We start from the raw sequence: 18,035 nt of genomic DNA, 5'->3' as shown, positions 1-18,035 counted from the left end.
GGTGGTTAGCTACAGGCGGCGGCTGCTGCTGTACGACAACTGACACAGGTGGCAGCTGCTGCTGCAGGCGCAGAACTGTACGAGCTGGTACACTCGGATACTGCAGGCGAATACCTGTATGGACAGGTTCAGGCGATTGTTGTGCAGGTTCAGCCCCTGTACAGTACAGGGGCTGTAGGCGGGTACTGTACGGACAGAATAGTACAGACGCTGCAGGTCATCTGACGCAGGCTGGTACGGGCTGCTGCAGGTCTTTTGACGCAAGCGGCTGCAAGTTCACTAACATATGCAAGTACAGTCCTGTACGGACAAGTACAGGCGGGTACAGTCCGGTACAATCCAACGGTACAGACTGGTACAATCAGTCCCTCTGGTGCAGAACAACGCATTGAAATTGGTAAGCTCTGGTTATCAATCTTTCTTTCTTATACTGGCTTATGTCTGCTGCAGAGTTGTTTCATCTGGCCCCTTGTGAGAGGAGGGGTATTGCAATTTGAAGGGTGGAAACAGAGATTGGATAGTGGATGTGTATTTGAACTGAGTTGAGACCATGTTCATGGAACAGCCAGATGTGTGCTCAAGGCTGCCTTGCTGAATTGTCTTGGTTGACTAGAGGGAAGCACAGTGTGTTGCTTTTGTGGGACACAGATCTGTGTGTGAATCCTCTGTGCTAAGAGGTCTTGAGGGCTGCCAGATTGGACATGCAGGTTTACTTTTCCTGGACTGGCTTTGTTGTACTCAGTTATACATTTCATTGAATTGGAATAAAGAAATACCGAAAGGGGCGCCAAGCTTTGGGGCCAACAGGTGTCGATTTCCTTTCAGTTTTGGAGCATTCTAGCTCCTGTTAAATTTGTTATTTTATTTGGACTACAATTGGAAGGGTGACTGCTAGTCTACCGCACTTTGGTTTCTACCACAGGCCGGTTTCATCCACACAGACTCTGATCTTGTTGGGTCTTCTTCTTTGGCGAGATGACCATTAGGGGAAAGCCATTTGGAATGCTCGACCCGGGAGATGATGCCGGCTGCGTTCATTTTGTCGAGCTCGATTTTGACAGCCTCAGTATTTGGGTTTCAGTTTGTAAGCACCGCCACGTATTGGGCGGGTGCCCTCCTGGACAGGAATGGTGTGAACGTTGATGTCAGCTGGGACACCCTCTAGGTCTTTGTAGGACCAAGCAAACACGTTGCGATATGAGCGGAAGAATGAAATATCTTGCTCAAGGAGAGAGGGGTGATCCCAGAGCCAGGAAGCAAGAAGGATGGACCGAGGATCATCCAGGTCGACCAGAGACACCTCTGGACAGGGTCTTGAAAGGAGGGAAGGGTAATGGGATCGCCACTGCTGGCAGAGTGTTGGGAGGGCAGAGGGATCATGAGCGGGCTTTTGGGCAATGGTAAAGTCCCCATATTTCTCATCCCACCATCCAGAGGAAATGCCGGGTTGCCAGAGGTGTGCTTAGCCTTTGGCGAAGGTGGTGGTGGCTGAACGCCAACTAAAGACTCCAGATGCTGAGATGAAGTTGGAGGAGGGATTGGTGTCTTCTTCCCGCAGCGATGATCTTTGATAGGATCTCCGAGACTGATGACCCGAATAGTGTCATCTGGAAGGGTTGACTCTATGCTTTCGCTTTGAGCTACCTCTGAGAGAACCACCATGTAGCAAGAGAGGGTAGCCACGGTGTCTAGCAAATCCAGGATGTCGGCATCTTCAGTGTGAGAGCTCTGTAGTGAGGGCATGAGAGTGAGACGAGATGGTGAATGAGGAGCCCATGTTTTGGTCAGGCCCAGCTTCAAGAATGAGTTCCCTCTTGGCCTGTCCAGGAAGAGAAAGCCGAAGTGTTTCAGAACCCCAATCGTGAACAACACGTGCATGCCTTAACCATGGCCAGCCGATGAGGAGGGAATAGCTGCCTTGAATCTCTGGGAAGCAAATGACCACAAAATCTATTTTGGATTGGAGATTTTGCATTTCGACCAAGACTCCTTCCACAATCTCGAGGGGAGTCACAACTCTCGTTGGTCGGCCAAGGTGATGGAGAAGTTGGCTTGTCCACTCACAGGGTTGTTTCCGTACGGCGTACGACGGCTTATCGTACAGAATACCGTATGGCATGATAACGTACGTAATCGTACGTATTTTTTCAGAAAAATAAAAATTTCACCGAATTTTTTTTTCAAAAATAAATTTTTTCCCAAAAAAAAAGTAATTTTTTGGGTAGGAAATGGTTTTTCTTTTGCTTATCTATGGCTGTTTGAGCTTCCTCTGTACTATGATGCTTCCCTCCTTTCTATCATACTCCATATCTCGACTTGGAAATACCTAAGTTTATAAGTATTTTTTTAAAACACCGAATTTTATCGAACGATAAGAAAAAAATTTATATTGTAACGTATTTTCCCATACGGTATCATATCATAGGAACCGTACGCTATCGTACCTGACAACTATGTCTGCTCATGTGGAGGCCTAGAGCTTGCAGAGTGTACTCCGGCATGATGTTGACACCTGAGCCACCGTCGATGATAACACGAGAGAGAGAGCTCTTGTAGTCAGTTAAGGAAGGTGGCCTGAATCTCCAGACATGCGGATGGAGCAGCTAGACCCTGGAGTGGTCAGTCATCGCTGGCTAGCGGATGTTGGAGGGACCGGCCACCGCCAGCTAACACGTGGGGGTATACAGAAGAGCTTCAGTCTCAGCTCTGGCCTGGGGCCTAAGAGAGAGTAGATCATAGAGAGATTGTAATGAGTGTTTTGTAGGAGGGCCTTCATGGACAGACAGAAACCCCAAAGGCTATTGGAATGGGCTGGAGGCTCGCCTTGGAGCTCCATGACAGCAGCTTGGAAAGCTTGGTCAATAGCAGAGGATGAAGGTGGTACAGAATCCTCTACAGGGGATGGAATGGGGCCCAAAGGGAGGTTGGAGGCGGCACGTTGGGCACGAGTAAGGACGCCTAAAGTGGTGGGATTGGGTGAGGAAGCCGCTTGTGGAATCACTGTATTGGAAGAGGGGGAGGGAACTTGGGGAAGCTTCACCGAGATGAAGTTGGTGGTGGGGAAGGTGAAGTCGGAGACCAGATTAGCCGAAGTACTGGCCCTTTGCTTAGGACAATCCCGGCTATAGTTGTCCTTAGCCTCAGGGCAGTGACAACATGGAGGTGAGCCTTCGGGAAGTGAGCATCTGCCCTAGAAATGGCCGTATTCATTGCAGCAGCGATAGCACATGATAGGCCGATTGAGAGGTCTATTGGGGCGGGGGGTTACGGAGGAGGGGTTGGCTGCGAAGGTGAGAGGATTCCCAGGTGGTGTGGAGATGAGGGGGAAGGGATTGGGACTTGGCTCAAGGCGTACCCTGTAGGGGTAAGACAAGGTGAAGCCAAGTGGGATGAGGTGGGGGCCGAAGCATGGCCAACTTGCTGCTGCTGTTGGTGCAGTTGCCGGAAGCCCTTCTAATAGTAGCAATCTGAATCAGCGTGGCCGTCTTGTTGACAGAAGCTACAGTACTTTTGCTGAGGGCATGCGGGAGCCATGTGGCCCACGGATTGACAAAGACTACCAAAGGTGCCGTCTGGCATCTTGGGTAGCTTTAAGGTCATCGATTTCTTTGCGAAGCTGAGAAAGGGTGTCATCCTCCAGGCTAGGATTGTCAAGTTTGAGGGATTCTAGCTCCTTGAGTTGCTCCTCATCAGCAGCCCTCCGGGCTTTGAGGGCGTCCAGCTCTTTCTTGAGGGAGGCAACTCTATCATCAGGCTGGATAGGGTCAGCAGGGCAATCGCCACTCTCTACAAAGAGTACACGACCATCTTCTACTTGAGTGGCCATAGCTTTGAACTCTTCCAAGGTGGCATTTGGTTTAAGGCTTTCCTGCAGCTTCTGCTGGGTAGTGCGAGGAAATGCCTTCTCGACCCATTTTCGGATCATGAAGTCACCTGGAGCTGCTGTGAGATGACTAACGAGCACTTGGGTGCGCGTCATAAGCTCTACTAAGGTTTTGCCCAACTAGACTTGGAGCTTGTCCAACTTGTCCAGGATCCGCCGTTCCTGATAGTTGCTGGGTCGAAACATGGTGTAGAAGTCAATGCGGAAAGCTGCCCATGTCAAGAAGTGGCCGGCCTCAAATTGGCTATACCACTTGTCGGCAGAGCCTTCGAGAGTAGATGGGAATAGGGCCAAGCAGGCATCCTATGGGACTAGGCCTTTGCTCCGACACATGGCGAGAAATCATCGGATGTGATCATCAGCGTCCTCTGTGGAGGACCCTTTGAAGGTGGGTAGTTTGACATTGACTCTGCCCAACACAGTGGCCAAGGCCCAGGTTGGCCGGCCGCTTGGTCCATGGGATTGTGAGATGCAAAAGAAGATGAGGTACTTAGTGATAGGGGAGGAAGAGGTAGGGGTGGAAGAGGATTTCTTGGTGGAATGTAGCGAAATTTCCTCCTCCTTGGAGGGCTAGAGGGGGAGCTTTTGATGGGGCTATCATCAGGACCATGTGAAGAACATGTTTGCCGCATGCAGTGGAGAGAATTGGAGATAGTTGCTGACAGAAAACACAGTAGCCAGAGTATTCGCTCCACTTCTGTAGACTCTCATGTGATGAGAGAAGGTCCCACCGGGCGTGCCAAATTTTGGTGTACCTGTAGCCAGCCTGAGTGGCCCAGGTCCCCTACTCATGGTGGACTCTCTTTCAGATGATAGTATGTCGAGCCAAGGAGTCTACTCACCAGAACTGCTCAAATACCTACAAAGTGCTAGTGCATAGTGTAGAAAATATGAAAGCAAGAGCAGACTAGAAATGAAACAAGAACACAAATGAAAGACAAAGAGTTACCTTGAGATGAGTGTAGACAAGACACAAGATTGATGCTTTCATTGATGTGACACCTACAATTTATAGGTGAGAAGTACAAGATTGAGTAGACTCACTTATGGGATAAATGTAGAGGTGCCACATGGCACTAGACTCAAGACACAAAGACTAAACTGAAACTAGACTAGAGAAATAGTACACCTAGTGTGCACTTATTTCCAACACCCTCCTTAAGTGGACACTAGGAGGAAGACAAAAAACAAGACTATGACATGACAAAAGATAAAACCAAGACAGAGAGACTAGATAGACTGAGAGACAAGACAGAAGACGTGGCAGACAAAAATCCTGAGACACCCCTCCTCAAGTGATATCCTCATATGGGTTCACAAGGATAGGGACAAGATGGATCTAAAACAAGACACAGTCAGATTGATAGACAAATAGACAGACAGACAAGACTAGATAGACAGAAGACTGACTGTAGACAAACAGATGGACCTTGAAGACATCCCCTCCTCAAGGGCAATCTCTGCCTCTTGGGTAGGGACAAGAGAGAGGTCAAAAAGCATAATGAGTAAGACACTAGAACCCCTTGACCTACATCATCGGTGGTCAAAGTGGTAGACAAGAAAGGTGAAGTAATCAGAAAGCCCACTCCTCATCATGTGAGGAATGAACAGCAAGATCTGCTGATGTAGATGCTGCAGCAACATGGGCTGAGGTAGATGCAGGGGCTGATGTAGAGGTTTTAGAGTAGCAGTCCTTCTCCCGGTGATTATCACGGCCACAAATGGTGCATGGATGAGCCTTGAAGCAGTCCTTCTCCATATGATTAGTTTTCCCACAATGGGTGCAAGGCTTTCTTATCTTAGAACCTCCTTTCTTTGCTAAAAATGCAGTGTCAGTTACCTTTTGTTGTTTTGTTCTTTCCTCTTCTTGGAGAGCATTGATGATACCTTCAAGAGTAGGATTATTGTGATACTTGAAGGTAGTGACAAGAGTAGCATAGGTGTCAGGTAAGCTTTTGAGAAGCACAGCAATAGCAATATCTTCGGAGATGGGGGACTTCACTGATGCAAGCTGAACCATAAGACTGCGAAAATAATTGACATGAGAGGCTATAGTAGCTCCCTCCTGCATATATAGATCAAAGAATGAGATCATAAGTGCAATCTTAGAGTTTTTAGAGCGGGGTCCAAAAAGGGTATCCGAAGCAGACTGTATGTCCGAGATGTGATGAATGTAATCATCTCCAAGACCGAGCAGGATGATAGCATAGGCTTTGTCATTCTTGGCAGTGGGAGCATAAGTGATAACTTGCTCAATGTCGGAATCTTCGGGAGCAGCATGGTGAACAACGTCCCAAAGACTTTCTTTCATAAGATGGCACTTAATTTTGATTTGCCAAGTATGAAAGTTGGAGCCATTGAATTTGTCGATAGACATGAGAGAATGAGTAGAAGAGGCCATGTGGGAAGGTCTTACCTCTTGCTAAAATGCAAGGGCAGTGTCTATTCCCTTACAAGATTGCAGAAATGAATGAAAGAAGAGATCCAAACTGTTTTTAGAAGCCGGCTCTCTCACCACTTGTCAAGGCCATAGCATGTGACAGCCCATCGAAGCATGAGGAACTAGCAGTTTGCAGATATGAGGATAAGAAAAGGACTGACCAGCAAACTGAAGGAGACAATGCACAGTACCTTGTAGATTCTTCAAGAGGAAGCGATGGCAGAACTGAACTGCCTTTAGATGATGCGCACCCTTGAGTCGATGAAGAAGGCAGCCAAAGGAGAGCTGCAACAGTACAGCGGGCAGCAGCAGCTCCAAGAAAACGAGAGGAGTACGTAGCAGATATGGAGTGATGCGTAGCCTGTAGATGAAGAAACACCGCCTCCAGCAGATAGGCGTAGGCTGCTGTAGAGGTGTAATACAGCTCCTGTGAATAAGCAGTACAAGTGCTGCTCATCCAGAGAGGGAGGTCGACAGTAGCTGTAGGAATGGAGTGATGCGCAACCTGTAGAGGATGAAGCGCCAGCAGCAGCAGAAGGTATTAAGTGATGCGCAGCCTGTAGATGAAGAAACACCAGCAGCAGCAACTGGAAAATAGGCCGGCGCAGGGCGGACAGCAAAAAAAAAAAAAAAAAACTGGCGCAGAAAGTTCAGGCCGGCGCAGCCTATGCAGAATGTGAATAGGCTGGTCCTACAAGCTGAGCGCAGCTAGGGAGATGGTGGCCTGAAGCTATGGCGGGCAACACAGGGCAGGAGCAGCCAGCTCTGATACCATGTAGAAAATATGAAAGCAAGAGCAGACTAGAAATGAAACAAGAACACAAATGAAAGACAGAGAGTTACCTTGAGATGAGTGTAGACAAGACACAAGATTGATGCTTTCATTGATGTGACACCTACAATTTATAGGTGAGAAGTACAAGATTGAGTAGACTCACATATGGGATAAATGTAGAGGTGCCACATGGCACTAGACTCAAGACACAAAGACTGAACTGAAACTAGACTACTGTAAGAGAAAACAGTGCAACTAGAGAGGAAACTAAGAGGCTAAGTGCTCCAGGATGAGATACAAAACTGATGATCAGGATGTGATATATATCTCCTCTCCACCCAGGAACGCGTGTAGTAGCCCCTGGTAGAGGTCACCAAAAATATCTTAAGGTAGGTGAGTAGCCGACTCCAGTGGTCAATCAGGTAGGTAGTCTAAGCGCGTCGCCATCAATGGCCGACTGACTATCGCCATCAATGGCCGACTATCTGCCCAAGTCCAGGTCTGCATCTGGCCAGCTGTCCCGTGGCCGACTATCCACCAAGTCTACATCACTCCTAGTCACTTCCTTTTTGCCACATCATCTGGAAATGTTCCTACGACAAGGGTGCCAGCTACAGCGGCCAGGAGCAGCGGAAGTGGTTGCGACTTCAAGCATGGCAAGGAGAACATGAGCAGGCGGGAAACGCAAAGAGCAGCACTGACTTGCGTTCTGGGGGGGCACCTACATGAATGACATGTTCTTACCTAATCGCCATCCTTGTTTTGCAAGTTCATGTTTGAAATCATGAAATAAACCTAGCATTGAACTAAACTCTGTTTTTTTTTTACTTGCTTATCTTTTCCAATCAACTAACTTACATTTGGGATGTTTACCTTGGCGTGGAGCATTAGCTGTGCTTCCTTGAAGATGTAGAAAGTTTCTTTGATCTGCCAAAACAAACAATTTATGTCTCTTAAGGATATAAATGATGCCTTGCAAAACCAAGCATCCAAACAAATACATGATTGATGCTTCTTTAAAATAACAAACTAGTATAAGCCATGCTGGAGAAAAATATGATAAAAAGGAAGCCAAAATCAACCAAATCCATCTCTTATTTCTTCTTTCTTGAGAACGTTATTCACTATCTTCCTCTAGGAATATGTAATTCAAAAAAAGGATTCTGAAAACAGAAGGAACTCGACAGTGTCTTGCCAAGTAAATGGTTGATGTCACACACCTTGCCCCAAACAGTTTCCTGACCGTTTAGGATAAGGAAGGGTTCAAGCATCTGGAGAAGGACAATGGGCAAGCAGGATCCATCACTCACTGGCTGCCCAAAGGCCAGATGTTTGGAGCCCCTTCACACACACATGACGTGCAGGCTGGTCCAAGACCAGGGGAGTGTTCACAACTTGTAAAGCAGTCTAGCAGCATGGGCAAGTTGCAGCCAGTACAGGCAGTGTTTGGGCAGAATGCGTAAGTGTGGGCAGTCCAAAAGCCTGGATGGGCTGGTTGTGTGCTAGACGACAGCTTCAACCAGAAAAATAGCACTATGGGAGCTATGCTTCGGACTCCTCTATCCAGCCTTTTCCTTATCTGCTGAGAAGCCTAAAACAGCACTGGAGCAGCAGCAAAATCAAGTCCAATACGCAGCACCTGGTGTTCACCTTCAGACAGGATCTTGGCTGACTTGGGTTGTACCAGCCTCCAGCCACAGTTTGGCAGGCTTGAACGTAGAGCTACTGTGGCACACCTTACCTTAGGGCTGACCTGGAGGCTGGAACAGCAAGATTGCAGCAGCAGAGGTGCAGCCGCACAGCTGGTACAGGCAGTCCGACAGCAGGCCGTGAGCAGGTCAGCCAGTAGGGATGTGTGTGCAGGCTGGGTGTGGAGCAGTCGGGCTGGGCCTAACCAGGCAAACAGCATTAAAAACGGGTGTGAACACCCTTAAGGGCAGTCGTCGCGGGCCCTTATGCAGGTCATGGACATTTTATTAATAAAATGGTCCCATTTTATCAAAGTCATAAGTGGACCTACTTAAAGGAAAACCGGCCAACCAGCACATAACGTGCGTAGCAAAATTGTGAATCTCATCTGCATTCTTCCTCTCACCATAAAGCCTACAGAGCATCTTTCTACAGTACAGGATTGTTGGGTTTTATGCTGTGTATGCACCCAGAGGAGTGCTAGTGATCATCAGTAGATTACTGGGGCACTTTTTACTTCAGTTAGTGGAGGTTTTTTCCCCAGTTTAGTTTAGTTACACTTATAAAGTGTTTTGGTCCACCCGGCACATTTTATGGCCGGACATGTGAACACATCCTTTTAGGTCACTTTATTATGTGGCTAAAACAGTTTATAAGTGTTTTGGTCCACCCGGCACATTTTATGGCCGGACATGTGAACACATCCTTTTAGGTCACTTTATTATGTGGCTATTGTACTTCACATCATTACTCTGAATACACACAAGGGTCGTGTTCTCTCTCTGCTTCTGCACGCTTGTGTTTGCTGTACCTTCAAACCCTAACCCTAACAGCCCAAGGCCTTCATTTGGTATCAGAGCATCGTTGGCCTGCCCTTGCCCTGCCCGTACTTGGTATCACTACCTTCCATACTGCACTGCTCCGTACAGGTTATCACCTGTTTCCATCAACTGAAGGTACAGTCGCCCAGCTCCGTACAGTGTACCTGCACCAGCCCGTACACACCTGCGCAGGATAGTACTGTTCCGTACATCTGTGCTTCCGTACAAGTCAGCGCCGCCTTCAGTACCCGTATTGTACCTGCATACAGTCGACAGCAGCTGACGTGTACCTGCTCGCCCAGCACCGTACAGCACTGCCTGCTCCGTACACAGACAACGCTTCTGTACACACCTGCGCAGACAGCCGTACAACTGTCAGTACAGAGGCGACCAGCACCATTTGGTGATCCGTACCTGTTCAGTACCAGTTTTCAGTACCCGCTTCCGTACTATATCTGCTCGCCCTGCTTCCGTACCTACTTCCGTGCAGCACCTCGACTGTAGCTGCTGTGTACCTACACAGTACAGTCGACTGTACTACTGCTCAGCACAGTAGTGGTAAGCATTACATATTTTGAATATTAGGCATTTTTATTTTCTCTGTGAAAATCTACAGGCAGATACAGGCAGACTTTCTTGCAAAGAAAACTCTACAGGTTTCTTGCAAGGTTTTGGGTGCAGTAATTTTGGGCATTTTTTGGGGCATTTTGGCACTGTGTAAGCCATTTTTGCTACTCTACTCAGTCAGTGGTGCATTGTGTTGCAGATTCATAGGATTGAGAGTGCAGGCATATTTGGGTGAACTGTATTCAGTGGAGTACAGTTGCTTTCAGGGTTCTTGCTATTGGATTTTTTGATACACAGGTACAACATTGTGAATAGGCATAATGGCAAATCAACAGCAGAGTGATGTATTCACGTATTTGTCTAAGGAAGACAAATTGGACGGCACGAACTACTCCTTGTGGAGTTTATGCTGAAAAATGTGCTTGTGGCAAAAGGTCTTTGGGATTTTGTTAGTGATGATGAACCACGTCCAGGTCCATTGGCTCCAGAGACTCCTCCCCAAGGGGGTGCTCATGGACGAGGACAACAGGTACAGGCTCCAGGGCAGCCATTACCTGTTCAAAGAACAAATGCTCAGAAGACATGGGATGCCAAGGATGCACAAGCCTTGTCACTCATTGCATTGTCAGTACAGAGGTCTATTATACCTCATATTCGTTCAGCTGGCTCTTCACAGAATGCATGGGTGACTTTGGAGCAGATGTATGCTGCTCGTGATGAGGCTCGGATCTCATTTTTGAAAAGAGAGCTGGAAAATCAGAAAATGCATGAAGGACATGATATGTCTAGCCACTTAAACAAGCTGCAGGATTTGAGAGAGCAACTCATCAATGTGGATGAGATTATTCCTGAGACACAGCTTGTGTCCACCATCTTACACTCTTTGCCAAGATCTTACTTGGCTTTTCATACCTCTTTGAACCTCAGCATGAGGAATGCTGCTGAACCCCTTAATTATCAGGAACTTGTTGCTCTCTTGCTACAAGAAGAGAAAATGAGGAAGAATATGAATATGAACACAAGTGCTGAACAAGCATTTACTACAGGTCAAAAGTGGAAAGGAAAATCTCAGCCAAAGAGTTCAAATCAGAATTCAGGTGATGGTGGTTCATCTCAGGATACCAAGAAAGGTGATGGACAGCCCAAGAAGAAGGGCAAATGCCATTACTGTAAGAAGCCAGGTCACTACATCATAGAGTGTAGAAAGAGGATTGCTAAAGAGAAGGCAAAGGAATCTGGGATGTCTGTAAATGATGCCTCTAAAGCTCCTCCAGAGACTGCTTCTTTTGTTGAGGACAAGGATTACTGTTTCTTTACATGCAGCTATGATGCCTCTTGGTCTTCACAGGCACTCAGTATGACAGAGCATGCATGTACTTGGTATTTTGATAGTGGTGCCTCAAAGCATATCACATCTCGCAGGGATTTGTTTTGTCATGTAGGCCCTGCTCCTGTTGGCAAAACTGTTCAGTGTGCCAACAATGCTTCATATCCAGTTCGTGGCATTGGGGAGATTCAGCTCACAGCTATTGATGGCTCCTCTCCGCCTTACAGATGCCTTATATGTACCAGGGATAAAGAAGAATTTGTTGTCCATTTCTTCTTTAGCACATTGTGGTATGCAAGTCCACTTTGATGATGATAAATGCATGGTCAGAGACAAAGCTAATGCATTGACCTTGATGCTTACTGGTACATTATGTCATGGACTTTATCAGTTGGACGCATTTCAGCCAGTGGATCAGTCTGCTTATAATGCATTCACTCTTACTCCAACTATGGTTGATGCGGAGTTATGGCATGCTCGCATGGGGCATGTAAATTTTGGTAGTCTTCTGCTTATGCAGCGACATAACATGTTTACAGACCTACCTCTCATGGAGAAGCCTCCAGATCACATTTGTGAAGGATGTATTTTGGGAAAAATGCATAGGTTTTCCTTCCCACGTGATCAAGCTCTACGAGCAACTGCAAAGTTGCAGCTTATACACAGTGATCTTTGTGGTCCCATGCAGACGAAGTCATTGGGAGGTTGCTTCTATTTTGCAACATTTATTGATGACTTCTCTCGTATATGCTGGGTCTATCCTTTGACACAGAAATCACAGGTATATGATGCATTTTTGGCCTTTGTAGCACTTGCTGAAACAGAGTCAGGATGCAAGGTTAAGACTCTCCGTTCTGACCGAGGGGGGGAATATATGTCACACATGTTGAATTCCTTTCTTAAGAGTAGAGGTATAAAACATCAGTTTACTACTCCTTATACTCCACAGCAGAATGGGGTTGCAGAAAGGAAGAATCAGTCACTCATGGAGATGGCCAGATGTATCCTAAAGGCAAAGAGGCTACCACATATCTTTTGGGTGAAAGCTGTCATGTGTGCTTGTCATATTTTGAATCGATGTCCCACAAAGGCATTGGTGTCCATTACTCCTTTTGAGGCTTGGCATGGCCGCAAGCCTTCGGTATCACATTTTCATATCTTTGGGTGTCTTGCATATGCACACATACCCAAAGAGTTGAGGAGGAAGTTGGATGATAAAGCCACAAAATGCATTTTTGTTGGGTATAGCCGTGAGAGCAAGGGCTACCGGCTATATGACCCACTATCCAGGAAGATATTCACTAGTCGGGATGTGATTTTTGATGAAAAATCAGAAATATCCATGGCTGGTTATGATGCAAATCAAGCTGAAAATGATGTGTTTGAAGGTCTACTACCTATGGAGTTTCATTCCACAGTTGGTGATCCAACTCATGAGGGTACAGAACAGCCAGCAAATCATGAAGGTGGTGCAGAAATTCAGCAACAAATTGAGCCAGAAGCTGAACCAAATATGGGGCAGCAGGCACCACAGGTTAGACACATACCTAGATGGTATTTGAGGACATGGGTCCTCATGCTGGTCGTGTTACCATATTATAGTAGTGATGTGTGTGAACACACTTAGGACCGCCGGGGCATTTTTTCCCTCACTAGGAGGTTTTTTCCCCCGTGCATTGTATATACGCCCATTATCTTCTAGGGCTGGTTATCTTTCATTTTTGGCACTCATAATACACTACTGTGTTGTGCTCAAGCTTCCTCATCTTCTTGAAGTTGTGTGTGCATTCCTGCAACCCTAATTCCAACAATTGGTATCAGAGCAGGCTTCCTCCTCCCGGGCAGCATCACCGGCACCTGCCGCTTCATCTCCTCCGATTGCGACGAGGTTTCACGAGCGTCTGCAGGTTAGTATATGCCGTGGGAAAGCCCATAGGGCTTGGTCGTTTCAGAATTTTGATCTGAAGTCATTTCGCCCTCCGTTTTTGCATTCCAAGTACTGCGCAGGCAAAATCGTCCTACTGTGCAGATTTTCTGTCAAGATTAAAATCTGCAGGACAGGTGCCCATTCGTCTGTTTTGGGCTGTGCTACATAGCACAGGTCGATTTTATACAGGTTTACCTCTTACAGACAGCATTTACATCTAGTAGTACAGTCATTGGCCATGGCTGACAACAATGATGTATTCCGCATGTTGGCTGCTGAGGATAAGTTGGATGGCACCAACTATCCATTGTGGGCATATATGATGCGACATGTATTGGTAGCAAAGGGGTTATGGAACATTGTGCAGGGTATTGATGCACGTCCTATTGTGGCTGGGAATGCTGCAAACACATCAGAAACAGGTACTGTAGATGATGGTGCAGGCACAAGTGCTGTAGCAGCTGTTCGAGAACCACCACTTTCAGCAGAGCAGATTCGTTGGGATGGTAGAGATGCGCAGGCTCATGCCTTGATTGCGCTGTCTGTCAAACGTACCATTATCCCACATATTCGCTCCTGCAGGACTTCTAAGGATGCTTGGGATGTACTTGCCACATTGTATCAGGCAAGAAATGAGGCTCGTGTTGCTTACCTCCGAAAACAGTTGGAGAGTGAGCATATGAACGAAGGTGATTCTATGGATAGCTTTTTGACAAAGATCAAGGATTTCAAAGAGCAGCTCATTTCTGCAGATGAAATTCTGTCAGACAGTTCACTTGTGCAGACTGTTTTGAATGGTCTACCAGATTCTTATCAGGGTTTTGCTTCCACTCTTCGCTTGATGATGAAAGGCAATCCCAATGCCTTATCATTTGAGGAGTTAGTTTCTGTTTTGCTGCAAGAAGACCAGTCAAGGCAAAACAGGAATATTATGCGTGTCGCAGATCAAGCTTTCGTTGCTAGTCAGAGAAGCGGGAAAGGTAAAGCTGGCTTTTCTTCTAGTAAGCAGAAATCTGCAAATGCTGCGCAACCAAAGAAGGAAGACAAAGATGAGAAGAAGGGTGACAAACAGAAGACATTTTGCAAGTACTGTAAGGGAAATGATCATGTCATCAAAGCGTGTCCTAAGCTGGCTGCGAAAGAGGCTAAGAAGAAAGAGGCTGGTATGGCTGTTGCAGATGCCTCTCCTTCTAACAATGAATCTGCTAATGTTGTGCTAGATACAGAATGGGCATTCAATGCGCAGTGCAGTTATGACCCATCTTTGCATGACACATGTATGTCTGCAGTAGATTCAGATGTATGGTACTTTGACAGTGGTGCCACTAAGCATATCACCTCGCAGCGCAGTTTATTCACTTTCCTTGAGTCTGCTCCCACAGGGAATACTGTCACTTGTGCCAATAACTCCTCTTATCCCGTTGAAGGAGTTGGACAGATTGTGCTGAATGTTGCAAATAGCAACACCTTTACACTTTTTGATGCATTGTATGTGCCAGGGATCAAAAAGAATCTGCTGTCAGTCTCCGCATTTGCCAAAACAGGTTTGGTTGTAAAATTTGTGGATGACAGATGTACTGTTCATGATCTCTCTTGTGGTGACGTCATTGTAGCATCTGGTTCACTATGTCGAGGGCTGTATAAGCTCAATATGGATGGCAAATGTGTAGAGGATTCAGCATGTGCTATTATGGATACGCAGGCTATTTCAGATGCAAAACTGTGGCATGCACGTTTTGGTCATCTGAATTTTGCAAGTTTGCTACGCCTGCAGAAATCTGAAATGGTGTCTTCTTTGCCTAAGCTTGAGGCACCTGTCAAGCATGTTTGTGAGGGCTGCATATTGGGTAAAATGCAGCGTGCTTCCTTTCCCAAAGATGGATCAGTGAGAGCTGAACGCAGATTGCAGCTTGTTCACAGTGATGTTTGTGGTCCCATGCAAACTCCATCATTTGGAAACTACCTTTACTTCGTGACTTTCATTGATGATTTTACCAGGCATGCATGGGTATATCCTTTGAAGGCAAAGTCCGAAGTGTTTTTGTGCTTCAAACAGTTTTTGGTTATGGCTGAAAATGTGTCAGAAAGTAAGATGGGCACCCTCCGTTCAGATCGAGGGGGAGAGTATATGTCTTCAGAATTTAATGCATTTCTGGCTGAGCGTGGGATAAAACACCAATGTACAGTGCCGTATACACCACAGCAAAATGGTGTGGCTGAGAGAAAAAACAGGTCTCTCATGGAAATGGCAAGATGTATGGTTAAGAGTCAAAGTCTACCACATGGTTTTTGGCTTGAGGCTGTCATGTGTGCCACTTATGTACTAAACAGGTGTCCCACCAAAGCATTACAGGTTGTCACTCCATATGAGGCTTGGCATAGCCGCAAGCCATCTGTTGGCCATTTACGTGTTTTTGGTTGCCTGGCATATGCATTAGTGCCTGTGCAACATCGCAGAAAATTGGATGACAAAGCTGTCAAATGTATTTTTGTTGGATATAGTGCTGAGAGCAAAGGCTATCGTTTGTATCATCCACAGACAAAGCGCATTTTGGTTAGCCGTGATGTTGTATTTGTGGAAGATGCAGTTCAGCCCTTGGTTTCATGTACTAAGGAGACAGATATCAGCTCACGTGATGTCTATGATACATTGTTGCCTCTTTTCAGTGGTGCACAGTCAAGTGCAATACCTCATGAGGCAGTTTTTCAGCCTATGCAGGTTTTAAATGATGGCACAGATCAGCCTATATCTGATGCAGATGTGCATGATGCACTTGAGGATGAGAGACAAGAGATTGAGGGCTCTAGGAATATGCCTAGATGGCTGGTGCAGACTTTGCGTGACAGCAAGTTGGATGCCCCTTTGTCTAGTCGCACTCGATCTGGCTCTCATGGTGCCTCTTATGCGTCAGATTGTTATGCATTGGCTGTTTCTAGTATGTGCGATGAAAGTGAGCCTGTTTCATTTGATGAGGCACAAAGTTCAGAAAATTGGATGGCTGCTATGCAAGCAGAATACGATGCTATTATGAAGAATGGTACATGGTCTTTATGTGACTTGCCCCCTGGCAAGAAGGCCATTGGCACTAAGTGGGTTTACAAATTGAAGCGTAAGCCTGATGGCACAGTGGATCGCCATAAGGCTAGGCTTGTTGCAAAAGGTTATGCTCAAGAGAAGGGCATTGATTTTGATGAGACTTTTGCTCCCACATGTCGTATGACCACTGTTCGTAGCATCTGTGCATTAGCAGCTCATAATGGTTGGAATGTACATCAGCTGGACATAAAGACTGCGTTCTTAAATGGAGATTTGCATGAGGAGGTGTATGTATCGCAGCCTCGTGGTTTTGTTCAAAGAGGGCAGGAAAACAAAGTGTGCAGGTTAAAAAGGGCTTTATATGGTTTAAAGCAAGCTCCACGAGCTTGGTATGAAAAAATACATGCATATTTGACTGCACATGGGTTTCAGAATAGTCCAACAGAAAGCACTTTGTATGTTAAACGTGTGGATGGTGTACATCTAATCATTGCTCTCTATGTCGATGACATGCTGCTCACAGGACCAAATGAGAGTCATATTGCTGATTTTAAGGCTGATTTGAATGCCTCTTTTGAGATGTCAGATTTGGGGCCTTTGCATCATTATTTGGGGATACAATTTAAGCAGTGTGATGGAGGTATTGCTTTGTGTCAGACAAAGTATATTGAAACATTGTTGCGGAGATTTGGTCTTGAAGACTGCAAGCCTATTGCTACTCCAATGGAGACAGGTTTGAAGTTGAGTCTTCATGATGCTGGAGATCACTTTGATGTCACATTCTATCAGACAGCTGTTGGTTGCCTCATTTATGTATGCATTACGAGGCCAGACATTCAGTTTGCAGTCTCACAGGTGAGCAGATTTATGCATAGCCCAGGCATTAAGCATTGGCAGGCAGTGAAGCGTATCTTTCGCTATTTGAGTGGTACTCGGCATCTTGGGTTGTTTTATCCCAAGGGGGGATCATTGCTGCCAGATTTACATGCTTTTTCAGATTCTGACTGGGCTGGTTGTTATGACACACGCGTGTCCACGAGTGGTTTTTGCTTCATGCTTGGAAGCTCATGCATATCATGGTTGAGCAAGAAGCAGCCTACTGTGGCCACTTCTAGTTGTGAAGCTGAGTACAGGGCAGCTTTCACAGCTACGGTTGAGTGTGTGTGGCTCAGACGCCTTATGGCTGATTTGGGTGTTGGGCAGCCATCTGCCACCACCATCTTCACTGACAGTCAGAGCGCATTGGCAGTTGCGCGGAACCCAGTGTTCCATGCTCGTACGAAGCACATTGAGGTGCACTACCATTATGTCAGGGAGAGACTCTCTGCAGGAGAGATCAGTTTGGCTTATGTGCCAACACAGGATAACCTTGCAAACCTTTTCACAAAGGCTCTGCCTCGTGAGAAGTTCGAAGCTTTTCGCAAAGCTTTGGGCTTACTCCCTTTCGTGGATTCGTCCACATAGCTAGACACTTCCCTATACATGAGTGCTAGCTCTTGTTCACCGCATCACTCCAGGGGGGATTTGTTACCATATTATAGTAGTGATGTGTGTGAACACACTTAGGAC

The 18,035-nt window shown here is 46.4% G+C and overlaps 1 protein-coding gene across 8 annotated transcripts in view; it reads right to left on the bottom strand.

The window, feature by feature from the left end:
* Positions 1-18,035, bottom strand: part of LOC147621564 (kinesin-like protein KLP1) — a 115,788-nt gene that overhangs the window by 40,829 nt on the left and 56,924 nt on the right. For 4 of the 8 annotated variants that reach the window (XM_086824328.1, XM_086824330.1, XM_086824333.1 and 1 more), the window contains one exon: positions 7,957-8,025. In XM_086824328.1, coding sequence (XP_086680454.1) covers positions 7,957-8,025 — 69 coding nt within the window. The remainder of the gene's footprint in view (positions 1-7,956; positions 8,026-18,035) is intronic. The other 4 variants (XM_086824329.1, XM_086824332.1, XM_086824331.1 and 1 more) reach the window with 1 other exon arrangement.

Source organism: Cibotium barometz, chromosome 30, assembly GCF_041138505.1.
Source record: "Cibotium barometz isolate CiBa-2024 chromosome 30, ASM4113850v1, whole genome shotgun sequence".
Lineage (NCBI taxonomy): Eukaryota > Viridiplantae > Streptophyta > Polypodiopsida > Cyatheales > Cibotiaceae > Cibotium > Cibotium barometz.
Note: the sequence above shows the minus strand (reverse complement) of the source record. Positions and strands in the feature narration are given on the sequence as shown.